Here is a 22,437-nt window from a genome sequence, read left to right as displayed (position 1 = left end):
TGAACTATAGTATGTTTTGATGTATTTCGTAGGGTTATGATGAATGATATATTTAAGTTAAGGCGGATATTGGAACAGTGTTTTTTGGGTTATCTATCTATCTAAGTATCTGTCTGTGTATTCAAACTTCAACTGCCATGATCGTGGCTCAAGTCATTGAGTTAATAAGCCTTATTACACCATTAGTCTCCACTGATTGGTGTAAGTGGTGTTTTTCCCAGATTTTTCAGTCTAGTTTGTGATAATGAACCATTTGGCACTGGACTATGTTTTCTTGGGTCACTGAAAAAAAAACACACCAAGAAAACAAACAGACAAATTACAGATACAAAAATGTGAAATTGGTTTAAAAAAACAAACAAACACAAAACAAAACATCCCTGGAAAGTTTTCCCGTCTGAACGCGGCTGCAGGGCACTCATTCCTCAAGGATGACAAAGGGGCTGGGTTTATGTGGATGTTACCAGTACAGGTCTGGACTGGGTCTGCGGTCGGGCCGTGTTAATAACACGAGGGTGGGGTTCGCCACAGGCGTGCTGAGGAAGGCAGCTCTTAACATGTTTTGGATAATGGAGACTCAGGAAAGCAAAAAAGCAATTCAAACAGTCGCCATTCTCATTGTTTTCTCTCTAACATGTTCTTATGAAACTACGTGAATAACTTTCTGGCGTTGTGAGGGTGTTGTCCCATCTCTGTCCCACTGCAGAGTCAGGGTCAGGGGCCTCTGATAATGCACACTGAGAAGGAGCCTTAACAAACCTATTATTTTGCCCCATGTCCAGTGAAACTGATCACTGTTTTGTCCCCAGGGTTTTAAAGAGAGCTGGGTGCAGATCTAAGCATTGGTTTGCTTGGCTCCTCTTCCATATAAGACGCTTATCGCGCCAGGCAGGGTGTGTCCGGGAGGAAGGGTGGGTCTGTCTGTGCTGCTTTCTGACACATTCCTGTATCACTCTGCCTGGCACAGGTGAGGCTTAGCTTAAATACAGGCAGGAGGAGTGGCAGAGCACCATACCCGAGACTCACTACACACAGAGCACAACCACTGCCATCTCCAAACACTGCGCAACGTAACACACCAGGAGCTGGTAAGTGCCTGTTACCTGTCTAAAGCTGTCCGTAAGACCATGGTAGTCAGGTGTGTCAGCGGATATGGATCTTTCATTTGATCTGTCTATCCAATCTACCTGATCCATCTATTGTATAAAAACACAAGAGAATCAACTACTAGTTTGTTAAAATAATACATTTATCACTGACACTGAAGATCACACTAAGCAGCAGAATATATATATAATTGAATATATTTAATTGAACTTTTCAAATGTAGCTTCATTTTTATTCCTTTCATTACAGGTGGTGCAAAAGAAAAGAAACTCAAGATGTGGACTCTACTCCCGTTAGTAGGTACGTATTTTCTGAAAAAATATGAGAATGTTTCCTGCATTTGTCCATCTAGGTCAGCTGTGATGTATGTAGCTGGGTTTTTGTTGTGGAGAAAGAGGCTGAAGGGCAGATCCTTCACAGTGGTTTGTAAGGAGCAGCTATTAGATTAAAGAAATACAAGATGGCTTGAGTTCTTGAAGTAGATTCATAGTTCAATAGCAATAGCAATGCCCAGACTCATTTTCATGTGGGGTGGGACCACTGGATTGTCAGACCTGGTGGTCTGCAATGGAGTGATGACATCTGAGCATCACCGTTCCTCGGCTCTTCACCCATCCCGTTTCAGCCGTGCCTGGCCTTCATCGGACAAGAGAGCTCTACCGTTCACAGTTCGGGATCTGGGTTGCAGAAACAGGACGGTGGTTCCAAAATCAGCCTTTCGGAGGACCTCTCGTTGCAGTGATGTGAGCGAGGGGTTGTGGTTCAGCCCAGTCGATCGTATGGATATGAAAAGAAGATAGCCAGACGAGAGCCAGGAAATATCACAATACCTGTGCAAAACATGTGTTTTACCAAATTGAGGCTTTTGTACACAATGTGTGACTGGCCAGATTTGAAGAGGAACCTGATGAGTAAGCACTGGCTGGAGGAGAAGCCTGGATTGTCAGCGGGGCCCTCAGGACCGGAGCTGGACAGACACTGGAGGGAAGTGGTCGACGGGAGGTGGTATCTGCCATGTCCTTCTCTGCCTGACCGCTCTCTCTCTCTTCCCCAGTGCTGGTGGCCCTTTCTGTGGCCCAGGAAGACTGCAATCGAGGCGCCTGTTACCCGCCCACCGGAGACCTGCTTATCGGCCGAGCCAGTCAACTAGAAGCCTCTTCCACCTGCGGCATGACCGGCCCCGAGGTCTTCTGTAGCCCCCTGGGACAGGTAAGGTTCCCCTCTCACCTCTTGCTTCCCCTCATTTCCGCTGTAGGATTTGAGAATGGGTTTAGTCAGTAGGTTTAAATGGGGGTATTTTTATGTTTTTTAGATGTTGCAATATGCAATAAGATAGTTTCATTTTGTTGTGCCGTTTGATCTCAATGAAATGATTTGATGGAGTATAACGACAGACAAAAAGCAACCGTGTCAAAGGTGACTGGCTACCCTGACTGTTGATCTCTGTACGGAGTGCTTTGGTTGGAGGTTGTGGTGTGGGGTTCGCCTGTTTTGGGAAATCGTCTGGGTTTGAAGCCAGAGCGCACCAAGGGCTAAGTGTTGCAATCCTACCTTCCTTGCCACATTGGGGAAAGAACAACTGAGTGAAAGAGAGAGATAAAAGAAAGGAAAAGCAATAAAGAATTGTCCCTAGACAACAGTTTCACAGCCTGAGCCCATCTGAGACGAGACCCACAGCCAAGTAGTTCTTCCAAGCACTTCAGTTGTTAGATTTGTATTTCCGTTACCTTGATAGGCGTGCTTATATTCTTGGCACCGATGTGGAAATAAACAGTGTAACTGTTAGCAAACATGGACAGGATTAGTCTGAGAGTCACTAATCTTGTCCATGGGCTGCTGAACAGAAGGGTCTTCCTATCCACACTTTATTCATTGACTTCAAGTGCTGTTTCTTGTAAAGTACATTCACTATCCAGTAGAAGAATAACAGCACTCTCTCCCTCATCCCTTCCTTCAGTCTTTCCCTCTCTCTCTTTCTTTTATTTACCCATCTTCACTGTTTGGAAACACTCAGCTAGTCTGGAAAGAGGTCAATTCATCTTCCACTGATAAAACCTGGCATTTGAACTGCAGCGCTTCTCTTGATTTGTTGAGGATAAACGCCTGCCATGTTACAACATGTAAACGAAGGTGAACAAATCCGTTTAAGTGTGATAGTTATTTTCCTTCGCTGTAATCACTGTAAATATGAGACATTGAAAGAGTTACATATTGCTATTTTTGCGCGCTGGTGTGAACTATTTCAGACGGTGTGAATAACTGAACCCAGTCAGAGGAAGGGAGAGCAGAAACAGAGGATTATTCTTTCCCAGGGCAGTATTTGGAGCGAAGCAAGATTACAAGATTGCCAATATACATGATCTCCAGCGAGGGGCGCAGTATCTTTTTATCTGGAAGATCAGAAGGGCTTTGCAGAAACATGTCCCCTGTGGATAAGGGTGTAACTCATAATAAACTGTTTTGTACTGTAATATGGAATAATTGTCATATATTTTTTTTAAAACATAATTCAAAGCTGACCACATATGTTGTTCTTTTTTCACAGTTTAATATCTATCGCTCAGGATATTCCCTGTGGTCTGTATTTGGTAGGTTGGTAAGCAAGTAGTAGACAAGTACTGCGTCACAATTCCTGGCTTCGCGCTAATCTTGTTTTTTTGGCTTTTACCGTCTTGCCTGTTTAGGGCAATCGGGTCTCAGTTATTTCCTGGCCTCTAACTAAGATCAGTTTTGGTTCCAAGTCTTTGCGCAGTGTAGAGTCTCATAAGCCTGAGTTTTGTCATTGCAGGCTGTGTCTGTAATTTGTACTGCCAAAGAGAATGGTTTGCAGTTATAATGCTGGTTTGGAGAATTAAACACAGAGACCTGAAGAGAAGAGATGGGAAGTGTGAGAAGAAAATGCCTGAGTGGTTTATCTGCCCCTGTTTCTGACAGATGGGAAGAAAGCTGCTGGGCTATCATAAGGAAAAGGGTTCAGCCCTGACATAAAGATAACATGCCTGTAACAAGACACCAAGCACATAACCAAGCAGACACAAACACATGCACACTGGTAGCTTGGACTTATACATCTTGCAGTGCCTAGTGTCTACACTTCATCGATTAGTTGGTTACTCAGCCCAGCCCTCCCTAGCCACAAAACACGATCATAGCTAACAATAGTCATTTTGTAATTTCAGTAGTTAAAATAGTAGTAAAATAACATATTCTACTACCTCTGTGTGAGAAAGGCATTACCTTGTAATCATTAGCCAGTAGGAGCAGTGATAAAATAAAAAGTAAATGTATTTTTATATATTTTTTACCAATTGCTCATGTTATGTAAACGGCACAGAAGTAGGTCATTTGATTTCATAAGGAGCTATTGTGAAAATGGGTCAATAGCACCCACTCCAAAGCTCTCAAAGCTGGAGAAACAGTGTACTGTATTTTAAAGGGAGGTAAACACGGGTTGTGGAGACATTTTACCTTGAAAAAGTAAGTAAATGGAAGTCTGGGTTTGGAAATTGATGTACAATGGGCACGTGGGTCTAAATTTGTATTAATCCAGGCCTATACCTTCAAAAGACTATTTTATAGCTTCGGGCTGGAGTGGTTATAAACATATTCTCTTTACACACAGCTGCTGGATTGTGTCTTTCACGCACCCAGTCACTCAAACCCCAAAACACAAAATGCACTTTCCTTTATATTGTGGTTTCTCCACACAGGATCGAAATACACCTCTCTAGGCTTACAGATAAACCCCTGGGTAAACCAAACATTAATCAAATCAGTGTTATTAAATTGCCAAACAGACCCCGAGGGACAGGAGCAGACAGAGATGGGGTAAAGTGCACTTGAAAAAACAAAATACAGGAATAGACTGGCAGAGCTGGCGGTAAACTTTAAACTGCTGGGATCGTTGCCAACACAGCACAGGACACATACTGGTGTGTAAATCTGGGGGCTTGCAATCTTTTGCAACAGAAGGGACTCTATCCTCAAGGAAAGAGAGAGAGGTGGCCTATCCAGTATACTCTCCATTAAAGACAGTATGGTTGCTTTGTAGGAAATACTCAATGTGTGTTGGAAAGGCAAGATGATGAGCTAAACTGAAACAAATGTCAAGGAGAGACTTGTGTATCAGGAAAGAAGGAGGAGAGTTTAAACGAGTTTTGCATGTCCGATGCATGTGGCTGGTATATGAATAAAATGAGCCGGTCTCTGCAAGACAGGCGAGCACAGCGGGGGGGTGCGTGATCTATTTCTAACCCCTGTAATCTGCTGAGTCGTGCTGGACAGTACAGACAGATAGGTGGCCAGCAGTTTCAGACCGTCCCCACGCCAAGTCGCTCAGCCACCCTTGAACTGCTGCAGACAGCGCAGCCCAGTTGACCGATGCCAGACCACGCACTCTCACTCTCTGACCAATCATCGTCCCATTGAGAGGGGCTTGTTCCATATTTTGTTGGGATAGGGGAACAGACGTTGCCAGCCATGCTGAGCTCGGCAAGAGAAATGGGCGATTTTAGGCAAAAGGTTTCTTGACTCTTATAGCTGCCAACTCTGCCTTGGCCTTTCTCTTCTAAACCTGATCAACTCCTTACTGGAAGGATTGGATTGATTCCCTTTTCTAACTGCAGTGATTTCACACACTGGATTAACCGGATGGAGAAGCAGATACATAGCAATGTTTTGAGCCATATACCCCTAACCAATCAAACAATACTGCAGATTTATACTCTCTGCAAAAGCAGGTATTTAACCGTATCAGCCCCTGAAGACACATGTTGTTCTGTCGCATCTGTGGGTTAAAAACAAAGCAAACAGGATGACCTTCTCAGAGAGCCGTTGCCTTCCCCACTGATTTCACAGCCCAACTGGCCGTCCTCCACACAAGTATTCATGGCCAGCTGGCTTTGGCAGCCATCCTGTGTGCCAGAGCCCTTTTGCACGTCGCTCAGTAAGAGTTGCTGTAGTGAAGTGTTGAAACTCCACACAGGAGTCCGAGTCTAGTATTGCAAGATCCCTGGCAATCGCTGTGTGTCCTTTCGGCTCAAGGACAAAGATTTGCTGGGTCTGGCAGGACTTGCCCTGTTTGAGAAAGGGAGCAGTTTATGCAAAAGCCCTGCTCTTTCGACCGGCTCCAGCTACCTCCTTCACCTTCCTTGTTGCTTCTCTATGAGTATGAGAGGCTTTGGGATTTTACTTTGTTCCATGTAAGGTGGCCATGAAAGACAACAATGCATAAATCAATATCAGAAAGGTAACAAACAACTAATTGAAAGAGGCGGTCTAAAATAATGGCACAAAGACATGCAGTTTACAAAATGATAATGACTTAGCAGATATATAACCCATTCTTACCTGAACCTTCTGCCAAGGTGTTGGGGTTTTTGGGAAAGGAAGCATACATTATGCAGAATGATATCATCAAGGCTTCACAATGACAAGGGGTGAACGATCTATGAATGCTACTACATGCAAAAAACAGAGGCGTGGTAAAAACACACCCTTCTTCAAAATGCTACTGCCCTAACCCTAAATATATATGTAATGTAATACTGCATTGGCTTCCAGACTCAGAGATGTAGTTGCACTTGGAACCAATGTCGCATCATGATACAACGAAATTAACACAAAGATTCACAGATCCACTGCAGGAGTTTGGTGCTAACTGTGGTCCATCGTAGACATTAAACTCTTGCTGAGGGGAAATAAGTGATGGGCTATACTGGGATCCATGTGGTCCATATGGCACAGGGAACATATCTCTGTATGGATTGAAAAGGGCTTGCAATGGTGCTTTCAGAAAACAATAAAAACCAATTTTTGTTACCACCTATTTTTTTAAAAGCTAATTTGTTGGGCAATGAAAGATTAAGTTCTGATAACCAATGCAAGCCTCAATAAATTCCAAGGCTTGTTAACAGAGCCACCCCAAACCCACAGCCTGTCAAAAACACACTAACAAACCAGAGACCACACTAAGGAGTATACGTTTGGCTATACAGTCGCATGATCCTGACCCCAGTGAAGGGATTTCTTCAGACACCCAATTTGGGGGAAAAAATGACACATTCCTGGCTCCGACACATCCAACCTTTCCCACATTTAAATTTGTAAAATGGGATTCCATTGACTGCTGGACTCACTAGATAAAAGCACTCTGGTTGCGTAACAGGAGGACAATTGCCATTTCCCAGGCTTGGGGTCCAACTGCTGGCATTACAGTTTTTTTCTTAGAGGCGTGATTTGCATTTGATATCAGCTGCAAACTGGGACAGTTCTGGATATGTTTTCACCATCTTTTTCTTAAGAAAACAATGTATTTCCAAATCAAGCTGTGGAGTGCAATTCTCATGTAATAATTGTTTCTACTTATTGGCACCAGCCTTACGTTGGATAATGGCAGCGCTGTGGGTTCGCCAGCATCTTTTCATTGCCTGGGTAACTTGGGAAACTGTCCAGGCCAGAGAAGGATCTCGAAACTGAATTTGGGTCCGTCCCCGAGACGGTTTAGATACAATACTGATAGACGATTAAGATATGTCAACCATACCTTGAAATTCCTCGCAAAGAAGGACGAAAAAGAAACTCCCACCTCTTTGCCTATGAAGGCGAACAACATAACCCACTCAGCAGCCTGGCAGAGAGCGGGATATTTTAAGCTTGCTGTGTCATGACTGAGTGTTTGATGATAGCAGGGTGATTTAGAGCTTTATTAAAGGCGGGTGAGGAATGGAAAGCCATTTAAAGTAGCGCTTGCTATGTGATATTCTGCGTGCAGCTCCACACAGCACATGTACCCCAGACTCAGGGTTCGCACATCTCTCCTTTGTCAGCGTGCCGCCTTGGATGACCCTGGCACCATCAACTGTGCTTTTCATGATCCGCTCAGCGGGTAATATACCCTTCCATAGTCAAATCTAAATTCTGTACAGAGTTTGGCTCAACATCTAGTCTGGCACGAGTACAATGGGATATACTTCTCTTAGACTCCAGGTAGGACCGTTTCTCAAATGCATGGGAATGGTGGGAATAGTGTACAATGTTTTCCATTTTTCGTCAGTCCAAGAAATAAGTGAAGAAGCCAATTTCAACAGCATGTTCTAGTCAACTACTTAGATACAGTGTCTCAAAGTATTATGGGTAACAAACGTAAACCGATACTTACCGCAGAGCCAACAAAGTCAAATTAATAGATCTTTATCAGAAAAATGTAACACTGCAAGAGGGACATTTGAGTTTAAAAGCGTGGTATATTATTATTGCATTATGGTAACATCTGTGCATCAAAAACTGTCCATGTAAAAATAGTAATGTAAATGACGAACTACTGTATAGTACTGACAAGATAAAGAAGCCTTTTTCAATGACAATAAACCTCGTTCTCCTGAATTCAGTCCTTGAACAAAATGGCTGCACTTTCCAATAGTCTTCTACCCTCAGGGGCTGCTTGGTCTTTGTCACACAGATTCGACGTGTCGGAGGTGGGGCTGGGGGTTTGGAGGAACATTACAATGACAAACTCAGCCCCCCACCTTTTGTCAACAGACATTTGTTTGAGAGCAACCTTTCCCCTAGTAACCTTTCACCCAGTGAGCCTGGTATGGAGACCTGAGGATGGACCACAATGGGAGAGTAATTAAGGGTGATGGGGGGTGTCAAGTAGCTGCTACATTCACTGCTGCAGAACAGGTTTATTTTATCTCCTTCTAGTGTCACCTCCCTGTCTTCAACCTCAACCACAAAAGCACGTCCCAGTGATGTAATTACACACACTCAAGTCAAACGATGCAAGAAAACTGTACTAAAAAAATTCTGGTTAGGCAGGTTATTGTCTACTGAAGTCACTTATTGAGATAGCGTCTAAGGTCACATTTCGGGCATTCTTTAAATGTTACTTTATGTTGCAAATTTGTGTCCTTATTTTTTTTGTTGGCCTTGATGTTGTATTTTTCCAAAGTCTTCCGCGTTTACCTCAAATGACATATTGACGTTACTTCTTGTTATGTTTTCAGTTAAAACTGTATTATTTGTAAATAAAGAGCATCTACGTAGGAAATCTAAAGCTGAAAACCAAGCCTGCTATCCACAAACATCTGTTAGTAGAAGGTCATAAGCATTGGTTTATTCACAGTAACCTCATTGGCCGCTACTGCGCAACTGATGTCAAGGGAGCTGATATACATACATTAACCTTGGATACCTGACCAACAGACCAATCAGAAGACCTTTGGCCACCATCACCTTTCACCCAGTTGGCCCTGATTGGCTGAAGCAAGTGATAGTCCTCACTGGTGACTTGTCCTAAGGGTCCTAAGTAATGCCTTGTAGAGATGAGCAACGCCATCCCATAGTAAGCCTGTAACCTGTGGAGTCAACACATGACATCGATGGTGGGAATTTACTCGAATTATTCAAGTTGTGCTACAGAGGAGGGGGAGGGTGATGCAGTGAAAATGGAGTTCCCACCCTCAGTTCAGATCTAACAAGAACCAAATGCTTTGTTGGCAGTGAAGGGGTCAACAATTATCTGCACAAATCAATGCAAGCCCTGCAATGGCTGGATTTAGTTACTATTTAATATACAGTAGAGGCCTGGTAATCCAAACATATGATATAAAGATTACATATGAGAGAGAGAGAGAGAGAGAGACCAGAATTCGTCCATACATTAGCCTCCAAACACATATACATATTTAAACACAAGTATGCAGCCCACAGCTACAAACACTGCATTCATATTTTCAAATACACTAAAGTGCTCGATCACATTTTTAATGAACGTGCAATTAAATCCCTTATAACTGCTTGTGATTATCTTGTAGTTCAAGCTCGAAGATAAAAAAAAAACACTGAACACTCCTCCTAGCCTTTAATTTATAACCTACAACACACATTTATTGTTTATTTGCTCATGTCTCTTCTTTAAATGTAAACCATATGAAAGTGGGAAAAAACTGTTTAGTTGTCTTACCCTATTTCAATGCAGAAAATCAATCATGCACGACAGACACAATAATCGGAAAAAGCACTGGGTAAATATTCGATAAGGTGTGGAAAAAGGTGTATAAGAAGTAATTAGCAGATTACTAAAATAAATAGACTTCAATCAAATAATGAAACATAACATAATTATTGACTAGTGCCCAGATTAAGTGAAAATACTCCCTTGGGTAGCAGGCGAGGGTATTCTGGCACTCCTGCTGTGTTGAAATGGCCGCAGCCTTCACCCGCACCACCGAGGACCTTTCCCCCACTTCAGTGGCGCATGTGTCCCTCTGTGGCAGAGTCTCCAGACAGGCACAGCTCTCTCCTGTACCGCGCTGACGAAACAGCGTGCCTGGAAGTGAGTCATCACGGTGTGGGGGGATAGTTACTGGCAGCTGTGATCGTAGCCTTGTAGCTTAATTGCTCGTGCTCAACATAATGGACAACGAACACATCTGATTTACTGACTGACTGGAGGACATGCGTAGCAGATCGCAATGCTGATTCAGGAACCACACGGGGACAGGAGCAGAGATTTCATCCATTTCCATTTCAATAGAGTAACTTGTCTTGGAAACCATACTATTCAATAATTAACACAAAGAGATTAGTCTACCAACATGGTGCTACAGGACTTGTAGGAGAAAAGTACCATATCGAAACTGGAACGCATAGTTAATCAGTATGGAATTTGAGTGCTGAGTTAACAGTTATGTCCAAGCTGCTGAATTTCAGCTGTGTGTATATGTTGGGGAAACACTTTCTTCACCGACAAGAACAGTGTATCAGCGAGATTCCATTCTGGGAATTAACACAAAAATTGTGGGCCAAGAAACATGCAGGTGAAATGTGAGCGAGACTCTTATCGGATTCATCCCAGGAGCTCCCAGATCCTGAACTGTGTGGTGGAGCTGTTACACAATGACAACAGACAGTCCACCTACACGGTGAGCACGTCTCTCCCACGCTCCCACAGACACGCACCCCCATGAGTCCCGCTGTCCGGCAGCACGCATCGGCCCTGAAAGACAGCACCAGGAGTCGCATGTTTTAAAGTGTGTCAAGACTCAGTAGGAGGACTCAGTCTTTTCATTTGAGGTCTTTATTGGGCGTGTTCCGGTCCAGAAGGGATCGGGATTCGTCTGAAACAACAGAATACTCGGTTTGAGAAAGAAATACCAGATTTTAACTTGATCCGTCCTGTTCAATATACTTTAAAATATAGATATTAGCACACGCACACACAGACACTTAAATCATTTCAGACAGAAGGCTGAGGTCAGAGGTCATATTAGGCAATACACATACTGCACTGCTTTGCAAATTCCAACAGTACACGGCATACCAAGCCTGGCGAAACACGACAGCTGCTTTTTCTCTATTTTCACAATTATCAAAATCCCCATTCCTGTCCAGCCACAGGCTAATAGGATGGTCAACCTCCTTATTTGAAAGTGCATTTCTCTTCCACTCTTTTCCAAGTTGCCCAACTAGAGGGAAACAAAATACATCTCAAAGTGTTGGTCACACAAAAAATTCAAAAATGGCCACCATTCGTTCACAGCGAAAGCAAACGAGCGCAGAACCCAGTGCCAAAAAGGTTTGGCCGAATCCCACGGGTGAAATAGGTGACAACAAGCCCTGCCTGTGTGGGGAGTGAGGGGTAATGTGTGTGTCCCCTGTCCCTCACAGTGGAAGATGAAGTGCTGCCCATGTGACTCCAGGGACCCTTCTTCCCAAAACGCCCATCGCATCCAGAACGTGCTCTCCCAGGCCGGGCCCGACAGGTGGTGGCAGTCCACGAAAGGTGAGAGAGCAGTGATCGACACAGAGAACATTTTTTAGAAATAACTTTTCCCTCTGCTTATATTTCATGACAATATTTCTCATCGTCTTCGCTGTGGTTGTCTCCTCCAGATGTGAATCCCGTCACCGTGCAGTTTGACCTTGATAGCACGTTCCAGCTCAGCGAGTTGGTCCTGGAGTTCAAGGTAAAGCCGTCCACCTCCACCCTGCGGCTCAGTGTCTGTGTGACCCACCTCGGAGATCAGGCTGTGAAAGTGTGTGTGTGTGATGTCTCTATGATGTGTAATGGGTTTGTGTGTGTGTGTGATGTCTCTATGATGTGTAATGGGTTTGTGTGTGTGTGTGTGTGTGATGTCTCTATGATGTGTAATGGGTTTGTGTGTGTGTGTGTGTGTGTGTGTGTGTGTGTGATGTCTCTATGATGTGTAACGGGTTTGTGTGTGTGTGTGTGTGATGTCTCTATTATGTGTAATAGGTTTGTGTGTGTGTGTGTGTGTGTGTGTGTGTGTGTGTGTGTGTGTGATGTCTCTATGATGTGTAATGGGTTTGTGTGTGTGTGTGTGTGTGTGTGTGTGTGTGTGATGTCTCTATGATGTGTAATGGGTTTGTGTGTGTGTGTGTGTGTGTGTGTGTGTGTGATGTCTCTATGATGTGTAATGGGTTTGTGTGTGTGTGTGTGTGTGTGTGTGTGTGATGTCTCTATGATGTGTAATGGGTTTGTGTGTGTGTGTGTGTGTGTGTGTGTGTGTGATGTCTCTATGATGTGTAATGGGTTTGTGTGTGTGTGTGTGTGTGTGATGTCTCTATGATGTGTAACGGGTTTGTGTGTGTGTGTGTTGCAGGGACCCAGACCGAGCGCCTTGGTGATTGAGCGCTCCACAGATTTTGGCGTGACCTGGCAGCCCTATATGTACAGGGCGTGTGACTGCAGCTCCTCCTTCCCGTCCATCAGCACCTCTTCCCCCCGCACACTGCATGACACCCAGTGTACCAAAATGGCCCCTGTGCCCACCAACAACTTCTACCAGGATCATACGGTGAGACTGTCACTACTTACCCCCCAATATAGAACACACTAAGATAATGAGACGTTGGCCTTTTTCTGTTTTGAGGTGTCATAGGGATTTAATATATGTTCTCCTCTCCTTTTTCCTCCTTATAAACTGATGACTCTGTGCACTGGGACTGTACTGGCCTTTGACCCCCAGCACAAGTGGCTGGTGATGTCATACGGATTTTGGTGTGGTGTGTGTTAATGGAAACTGACATCAGCATCTCCTCTCCTCCGCAGGTGCAATTTAGTCCTCTGCTTCAGCTGGCTGACGTCAATGTGCCACAGAGCCAGAAGATTGAGAGTAAGTGGCTCATTTACATCCACTCTGAACCCGACTGCAAATGCACACATAACCCTGAAACACAACAGAAACTAAAGAAGATGGGAAGATGCAAATATGTAAGATATTTTAAATAGATACAGTATATATTTAGCATGAAGGTCACTGAACTGGACCCCTGTCCCTGTCCCTCCCCCTCCCTCAGGTATGGCAGACTTCACCAACTTGCGTGTGAACCTGACCAAATTGGGCCGGGCACCCCCTCTGAGCAATGCCCGTGCATCCAGCGCTCTGTACGCCCTGAAGGAGATGCGGGTACAGGGCACCTGTTTCTGCCACGGCCACGCCAACCGATGCCTGCCCAGCGCCACGCAGCCGTCCAGTGTACAGGTCAGACAGACATTATCACAGCTCAGTGGGAAGGGGGCGGACTCAGAAGGCAGGTTTTTCATCATGCCAAGGGTTTGGAAACACACTGCCAACCTGTAAACATTGAAATGGCCGATTTAATGGGTGAAAAGTTGCATCCCTCTTTGCAGAGCAGAACGAGCTATTTCAGATGTAATACACGATGGCAGCAAGATTATAATGGTTTATGAGTACAAGGGCCACAGTGCCAGTCATGTTTCTGCACAGGACCCTCCTGGTAAGATCTATGTGTGCGTCTCTGTGCAGGTGAACAGCGTCTGCGATTGCCAGCACAACACAGCGGGGGTGAACTGCGAGCGCTGCGCCGACCTCTACAACGACCTGCCCTGGAGACCCGCCGAGGAGTTCAACACGCACCAGTGCAAGAGTGGGTATCTGTGGCACACTGGTCCTCTGCTACTGCCAAGGCCTACAGACTGGTAGCCAAACACAGCACCTAGAGATAGTTCTTATTCCTATTCCTATTCCTATTCTAATTCCTAGTCTTAGTTTTATTCTTAGTCTTATTCCTAGTCTTAATCTTATTCCTAGTCTTCCTCTTAGTCTTATTCTCACAGTGGTCATTCCGATTGTTCTATTGCAGGGTGCGAGTGCAATAACCATTCCCAGCGCTGCCGGTTTGATCCAGCGGTGTTTGAGGCCAGTGGTAGGGTGAGCGGTGGGGTGTGCGAGGACTGTCAGCACCATACGACCGGCCCCAAATGTGACAAGTGCGCCGCCTTTTACTACCGCAACCCTCGGAGCAGCATGAACCGACAGGACGCCTGCCTGCGTGAGTACAGACACCAATGTTTACACCAGCACTGCTGTTTACACTGACCCAGATCTGAAGAGATGCTGTGCTTAGGCCAGGAGATTATCCTGTTTCCCACTGAGTTTTTAAAGCGACTTGCAAGGACTGTGCCTCTTCAGAGACAGTGCTACGGAAAGCTGCAGCAAATACCAATGAGAGAACTCGGTGTTCCCATATACAGGGCTATGATGGCAGTGAGACCTGCCTGAACAAAGGTTAAACCGCAGCACCATCTGGCAAAACAGTGAGGGGATCCCTCTCAATTGAATGCTACCAGAACTGTACATCTCTATGTATATGCCGTGTGGTGAAGCTGTGTTTCTGAGTGCTCTGGTGCCCCAGTCAGGACTACAGAACTGGGGGGCCATATTCTACAGTGTCTACAACCCCCTGTCAGACTGTTTTTCCATTCTCCTTTCAGCTGTGGGCCATTGCCAAGCTTTACTTGAGCTGTGCAAGGAGACAAGCAAGCACTCTGATATGAGTTTTAAGTCTGAGCTATTGTTTGACCGTCGTTGTTGTCTGCAGGGTGCCAGTGTGCGAACGACGGCAACGGGCAGGGAAGGATGTGCGATCCGGAGACGGGGGTCTGCCTCTGCAAGGCCAACGTGGAGGGACCCCGCTGTGATCGCTGCAAACAGGGATACTATGGCTTGAGCCCCTCGGACCCCATGGGATGCAAGAGTAAGTGTAAATGTTTTGGGCATTTATTGGCATGCTTCGGTGCCTGTGGGCCTCACATAGTCCACTTCTACTCTCAAACCACTCGACGTGCTTCATTGAATAACTGCCGCGGCTCCTGCTGAGCATCTCCTGTTTGTTTCCCCCAGAATGCCCCTGCAGTGCGGTGGGCTCCAGCAGAGGTGCGACTTGTGATGCAGTGACCGGCCAGTGCCAGTGTCTGCCTCACTTCGTGGGCCAGACGTGTGAACGCTGTGCCGCCGGCTACTGGAACCCCTTGTCTGGCCAGGGCTGTGAGCGCTGCAACTGTGACCCCCGCAATTCCTACAGCTCCTCCTGCGACCAGGTAACCAGACGGCCTGTCGGCTGCTGTACTCCGGGGCCATCTAGTGGCAGCAAGGCTCCTCTGCAGATTCTGTGCACTCAATGTACAAGAAAAGCGCAGAACTGTATTTTTCTGTGCTGTGTGTGTGAGGCAAGACAGACATTGAGCTGTGTTGTGTCGTGTGTGTACATAATTGCCGCCGACGGTGTACAGTGCATGTATTAGGAACATAAGAACATAAGAACATAAGAAAGTGTACAGTCGAGAGGAGGCCATTCGCCCCATCGTGCTCATTTGGTGTCCATTAATAACTAATTGATCCAGGGATCCTATCCAGTCTGTTCTTGAATGTTCCCAAATTATCAGCTTCAACCACATCGCTGGGGAGTTTTTTCCAGATTGTGACGCCTCTCTGTGTGAAGAAGTGTCTTCTACATCTTGTGTTCTGTGTCTGTTGTAGTTAACAGGTCAGTGTCAGTGCCGGACAGGATATGGGGGACGGACCTGCACAGAATGCCCGGACAACACCTACGGAGACGTTCGCAGAGGCTGCAAGCGTACGTACACTTAATACAGTCTGTCAGAGTACCTCCGTCTCTCCCACTAAAAGATCTGATATATATACTTCTATAAGGCTGCTCTTGGCAGGCCCTTACCATTTCTGCCGAAGAGCCGTGTGTGGCATCTGCCTTCCGCCACAGGCCTTCCAGAACTTTGGGAGGAGTTATTTTCTCCTCCGGTCTTCATTTGCCAGTAATCGTCCCTCCTCTGAAAACCGCACACCAGTTTGAGACTGTTACTTTGTACCCCGCCTTGTTTCCCCCGTGTCCCCACATCGCCTCACTCTGGTCCATCTCTGCTCTCCTCCTAGCGTGTAACTGTGAGCAGGCGGGCACCATGAGGCCCGGCTGTGACAAGACCACGGGCGCTTGTCTGTGCCTGCTGGGCATGACTGGGCCTCGGTGCGACCGGTGCCAGCGAGGGCACTGCGATAACTACCCCAGATGCGTGCTCTGTCCCTCCTGCTTCTTCTCCTTGGACAACGATCTCAAAGGCTTCTCCAGCACCCTGGCCCGTCTCTCCTCCCAGGTCACAAACCTGCCAGGCTCCTCTGGGCAGGACTTGGGCCCCAGGATCGTTGGGCTGGAGGCCATCCTCCGACAGATCAGGGACCAGCTGCCCTACCCAAACCCCATTGACAGAGAGATCACTGACAGCATCACAACACTGAACAGACTGAAGTTAGTATTTAGTGCTTTGTATTATTATCACCTTAATGGTAACGTTTAGCTTTAGTTTGTGATCGGCCGAATGGATCAATCATAATTTGTGATCCCGTTTGCCAGGTCTGTCCCATTCCCAGGTAACGCTCCCTCTCTCTCTCTCTCTCAAGGGCTGAGGCTGGCCGTTTGAACCCTGACCTCTTCCCTACGGATCAGAGCCGGGCTCTGGACCGACAGATTGATGACCTGAGGGCCTCGCTGCTTCTCCTCACCCAGCAGTACAACATCAAGAGGGAACAGGTCACCAAAACTGTGACCACAGACCCTAGTGGTGAGAGTTTATTACCCAGTCCAGCCACCAGAGGGCGGCACCCATAGCACTGGTCCATCGCAAGTCAGGGATCAGCTGGGATCCAAGCATTGCTTTCAGCTCTAATGCCAGGCACTCACAGCCTTAAAGATAGGCCTCACCTGAGCTCAGACCTCTGACCCGTGTGTGACCTTTTTGCAGGAGCCTACTCTACCATCACCACAGCCTACAAGGAGTCCACAGACGCGATGAAGAGCGTGGAGGGCAGCCAAGGGGTGGTGGACCAGTCCGCCAAGTTGCGGGGCGATGCCATCGACCTGGAGGGGCAGGTGCAGCCGGGCAACACAAGAGCTCTGGAGGACCTCAACAACCAGCTCCGCACACAGCCCAACCTCACTCCCACCGCCCGCAAGGTGAGAGAGAGGGGGAAGCGAGGGCGAGGAACGGAGGGGAGAGGAGTCATTAGGGAGGAAATGGAAGAAGAGAGTGAAAGAGGGAAGCAAAGGATTGGAGGAAAACGGAGAGGAAAGATGTTTAACTTCAAACCATCTTATTACCATGTCCTCCGTTTCAGGTGTGTGGCAGCACCCGGACCGCCCCCTGCACCCCCAAGGAGTGTGGTGGGCAATTGTGCCCTGGCCCAGATGCGCCCCCTTGTGATGGCAGGAGGACCTGCACTGGAGCTCTGCCTCTCGGGAAGAAGGCCCTGGCTGACAGCGAGGAGGCCCGGTCCAGACTGAGGGAGCTCACCTCGAGAATCCAGCAGGCAGCGGCAGAGGTGGGTGGAGTGCCATATTCAGCGGCAGTCTTCCATGAAGCACATGGCAACTCACTTGTATGTAGTGTAGCGCTTATATATGCCTTGATATTCCACATGTTTTCTACACAGATCCAGGACACGCAGGATTCGGCCAATCAGGCGAGACTCTCTACAGACCAGCTGGCCAATCGGATCAAACAAGCCAGAACTGACATGGACGCAGACATGCAGGACACACGGAACTTTGTCAGGCAGCTGAGGGACTTCCTGACTGGTAAAAGCCTACATAACATCTGCCTTTAGTATTAGACTTCAGTGACTCCAAAGTCTCTTCTCTGATGGAAAAAATTTGCTCTGTGAGTTCCTGAAAGCATTACCAACCTATATCTTGACTGGCTTCAACTTTGTGCTTGTCCCTCTTTCCCCAGACCCCACCACCGACCCTGCCACCATCCAGAGAGTGAGTGAAGAAGTCCTGGACACCCAGCTGCCCCAGAGCATGGACGCCCTGCGCAGGAAGTTGGACGAAATCAGGCGTATTGCTGCAACCCTGCCTGACAGCACCGATGTCTTGAGCAAGACTGGCCCAGAGCTGGATCGTGCCCGAAAGCTGCTATTGGAGGCAGAGAAGGCCCGGTAAGACCCAGAGACAGCACAATGCCGTAGAAATCCCCCTTATTTTTACAGCTCAATACAACGACAGGGCAGGACAGCATAGCATGGTGTTCGTCAAGGTGTTTTGTGTGCATTTCTGGCATTCTATAAAGTTCCAGCTTCACACAGACTTTAGCACTGCTTTTGAACATCCTTATACATCCTTATTTTATTTTCCTTCTACGATATCTAGGCCTTGTCTTCCCCAATCATTATCAGTCATTCTCCTGGCCACACAAGTGAATTAAAAAGGTCATTTTACAGTAAACCCTGCCATTAGTTCACACACCTCAAAGATGTAAAACTAGGGTGGACATGGCAACTGGCTTCAAGGGCAATCAAAAGCACACGGGCACAACTTGTAGGACCACTACTTTGAGTGTGACGGCGCTGTTGTCTTGCAGGGACAAGGCCAATCAGATGAATGAGAACGTGGAGGGGCTGCTGGACAACCTGGGCAGCGTGGAGAGCTCGCTGGGCGAAGTGGAGAAGAAGATCCGCAGCAGCACTGACATCGTGAAGCAAGTGCAGGACAACATTGCAAACGTGAGTGGAGGAGTACAGACAGGGGCCGTCCAAACAGATCCCAGAAGCCTGTGCAACCTATGTACAACAGAAGAGGGCCATCTTGTTTCCACTTAGTCTGGTCCAGCGATGGCGCTCTGTCGAGTTCCCCAACTGCAGTACAGTGGAGCAAAGCCAAACCATTTCAGTTCCTATCCTGTTAACACTTTAGGCACAATGCTAGTTTGCAAGCTTCTGCTGAAAAAAATAAATGCTCGTTTCGGTGAGGGATAGTTTCACCGGACACTGCTGAAATGTACCAGTGCTTGGTTAATGAAAAGATAAGGCTCACAATACAATCTCTCTCTTTCTCCCTTTCTCCCTCTCCCCCTCTCTCTCAGGCTAAGGGCCTGCTAGACCCGGCATTCCAGACTCTGGATGAGCTGAACGACCAGATGGATGACATGAAGCCACAGCTGACCGGCCTAAAGGATCTGGTGAAGAAGAACGCCGGCCTGGCCACACAGGCGGACACAGATGCCGATCTGGCCCAAACTGAGGCTGATCAGGCTGCATGGGTGAGAGGACGGGGGGTGAGGGGACGGGGAGGGACAGAAGCTGCCCACCCTTGCCGTGGATTCTTGAACCCTGGTTTTCAATTCAACTCAACTCCGTTTTGATTTAGTGTTGCCTCCCCTCCAGGCAATGTAACTAAAATAGATTTGCAACATGGAGATGAGCCACCCCCTCCCATCTTTATCTCCACAAGTCACTAATGTTGGTATGTTGTGTGTGTGTGTGAGCAGGACCTGAAGGACCTGGAGAAGCAGTACAGCGTGCTACAGCAGAAGGCATCAGAAAGTTCGAGCAGAGGGGAGTCGGGCCCCATGGACGACAAACTGCGGCAGCTCCAGGGGCAGGCTGGGGTCCTGATCCAGGACAGCATGGACATGATCAATAGACTCTCAGGTCAGTGTCTGTCAGGCTGGTGGGAGGGGCGTTAACACCCTGAGAACAGGAAGAGAGATCCCGCAGCGTGTCAATGACAGGACTAGGGCTGACCCACTCCCTCCTGTCGTGATTGGTCAAGTGGTGTCCAATGCAGGGCCCGTACTCCAACCCAAGGATCCACGTGGTCTGTATATTGAGAGCAGTAATGAGCTGTGATGCTTGGTCCCTGACCTCTCTGTCCCCCCCTCTGCAAACAGGCAAAGAAGGTGCTCTCCTGCAAGCCAACGAGGAGCTGATCCAGAAGTCCCAAAGTCTGCTCAACCTGGACACAAAAATGGAAGGCATCCTGGCAGACATCCGCGAGAAGCAACGGCGCCTTAGCATCTGCCAGGGATAATTGCAGCCCAACCCCGTTCAGGGAACTGTCCGGCACCTCCCAGCCCATCTGTTGACTGTTCAGCACGATGCACAGCTTCACCTGTCGCTGACAACATCATTATTTATTCTATTTTCAATTGAAAAATAAAACACTATCAGTTAGTAGCTCTCCTTTAGGCAACCGACTAACAAACACATTGGAGCAGTTCAGTGTTGAGAGAGATTATATCTTACAGTATCTATAGACCTACAGACGATCCCCACCGTTCTCTCCAGCAACCTTAAAATAATCTCCTCCATCACTCCTGCACATTGTTTTCTCTGCAGGTTTGTTGGGAAGCTATCGCCCCCTGGTGGCAATTAACTCCCTCACACTGTTGACAGCAACTGTACTCTTCTCAAGCACTCAAGTACATTAACTGGCCTCTGGTCTGTGCTGAAACCAAGCAGGAAATAGCGATGCCTGCAAACCTCTGGTTTGTCTTTTCTCAATAAAAGCATATTTAAATAATCTCATGATGTGTGGCCTTTCATTGAAGCCGGTTCCAATTAAGCAATTTTTGTTCCAACCAAGCTCTCATTTACTTAATTGAACAAATAATTTACTATATCAGAGTGCTTTTCATTATTATAAAAAGTAGGGCTTTAAAGTTAAGTATAGAATTGTATGAAGATCTTATTAAAGATCCTACTCTTTTATTACACAATTTAAAAAGTCAAATGTAAGCAGATTGTTACTTCAATTAAGGTTCAGCTCAGTTGGAACAAAAACCAGCAGGGTAGGGGGTCCTACAGGACAAGGATTGGGATCCCCTGGTCTACAGTATTAAAAGTGCAATTTGTTCAGTACCAGTACATCAGATGAACAACGACTTACTGCAGAAACTGTGAGGAGTGCGTCCCCAGCAAACCACAGACCCTCAACATTGTCATGAAGTGAACTATGTGACTTTATGAAAAGAATAAAAAGCTTAATTATATATATATATATATATATATATATATATATATATATATATATATATATATATATATATAATAAAATTGCTAGGCTACAACAGTGTTATCAATTCACTTAAAATGCAGGCTGCTTTGTTCTGGGAAATATGTAAGAAAATATATTACATTCTGTTGGACACACCATCTGAACCAGTCCATTGTGCGAAGATTGAAATTCGATATTAAAAGCTCAGTTTCCCTGAAAGTCTTTCTGCAGACGCCATGCAACACGAAGCGGCGCTGCAGTTGCGTGTTCCTGCATGGATGCGGTTTTATGTATTGTAAGGACACAGATGTGACAAAGAAATACAACTTTCTACTTCTATTGATTGCGTGTGTGATTTAGGAGAGACTATTGATTAAAGCTGCCATTCTTTGACGAACATTTGCAGACTGTTACGGTTTGTGTGCACAACACGCACATTGGTTTTGCATAATTCCCGAAGAGAACAACGCAAAAATGCCTGCGGTTTGTTTGTGTGTCTGTTTTCGCTGTACTTTGCGTTTCCTAGATATATAAATAACTGATTGTACTTACAGTTGACGTCTCTTCAAATTATAAATTCATAAGTTGCAGGTGACTGAGTGTGTAAACTCGTTATTTATTATTGTTTTTCTGGCGAGACTTCAATAACGTTATTTATTTATTTTTATTATTGAAGTGAGGATGTAGTTGCGAAGAGAGTTATGCGTTAACCAATGAAAATAAATAGTTAAACTTTTGTCATCTTTGTTTTTATCATCGTCTTAATATGTATTGCTTTTCTTTGTAATTTCATCTTGCAATACACAATGTGTAGCTGGTCACACAAGGGCCACAAATGAACTTTTCCTGGGCCACTAACTGGGGACCCCTGACTTAAAGGGAAAAGTAGATACCATCTCCTGCCCGTTTACAATCCATGTTGTTAAAACATTGATACGATGCTCTGAGATGAATACATTGAAATGCATAAGCATCATGTTGTCAGTTTATTTAATACTGTATGAGAGATAAAGTAAACACTTAACCTGAAACTCAAGGGACTCCAAGTGAAGCAAAGTGAAGCAGTGTTTGTGTGTGTGGGGGGGTAGGTGGTTATCTGGAGCTATTTATAGGTGTGCTTAAAGACATCAGGAAGTGCCAAAATGGATCAGTTAGGTAACTGGGTCAGCATTATGATCCTGAGCTGCTCTAGACCCATTCCAGACCTCCCAGATCAGA

General features: G+C 46.2%; 1 protein-coding gene across 1 annotated transcript; it reads left to right on the top strand.

The window, feature by feature from the left end:
• The first annotated feature begins 943 nt into the window (after window positions 1–943).
• On the top strand, window positions 944–20,745 carry lamb3 (laminin subunit beta 3). The gene is made up of 23 exons (XM_066703370.1): window positions 944–1,088; window positions 1,357–1,407; window positions 2,162–2,316; window positions 11,779–11,893; window positions 12,004–12,077; window positions 12,735–12,929; window positions 13,184–13,247; window positions 13,432–13,616; window positions 13,902–14,022; window positions 14,239–14,427; window positions 14,977–15,132; window positions 15,279–15,475; window positions 15,915–16,011; window positions 16,326–16,695; window positions 16,848–17,008; window positions 17,189–17,400; window positions 17,562–17,765; window positions 17,877–18,021; window positions 18,176–18,383; window positions 18,806–18,947; window positions 19,307–19,483; window positions 19,712–19,874; window positions 20,114–20,745. Exons 2-23 carry the CDS (start codon window positions 1,383–1,385, stop codon window positions 20,251–20,253), a joined length of 3,495 nt encoding a protein of 1,164 aa, XP_066559467.1. The 5' UTR covers window positions 944–1,088; window positions 1,357–1,382; the 3' UTR covers window positions 20,254–20,745.
• Window positions 20,746–22,437: the final 1,692 nt, after the last annotated feature.

The sequence above is a fragment of the Amia ocellicauda genome, chromosome 5 (genome assembly GCF_036373705.1).
Source record: "Amia ocellicauda isolate fAmiCal2 chromosome 5, fAmiCal2.hap1, whole genome shotgun sequence".
Taxonomy (NCBI): Eukaryota; Metazoa; Chordata; class Actinopteri; order Amiiformes; family Amiidae; genus Amia; species Amia ocellicauda.
This window is presented reverse-complemented; position numbering and strand designations above follow the sequence as displayed.

What these genes read in the sequence shown, in the direction of transcription:
- lamb3 (XM_066703370.1), top strand. Translation starts at nt 1,383, where the DNA reads ATGTGGACTCTACTCCCGTTAGTAG. An exon ending in TCACTCCCACCGCCCGCAAG is followed by an intron (nt 17,401 to 17,561) that starts GTGAGAGAGAGG and finishes CCTCCGTTTCAG; the next exon opens with GTGTGTGGCAGCACCCGGAC. An exon ending in CATGATCAATAGACTCTCAG is followed by an intron (nt 19,875 to 20,113) that starts GTCAGTGTCTGT and finishes CTCTGCAAACAG; the next exon opens with GCAAAGAAGGTGCTCTCCTG.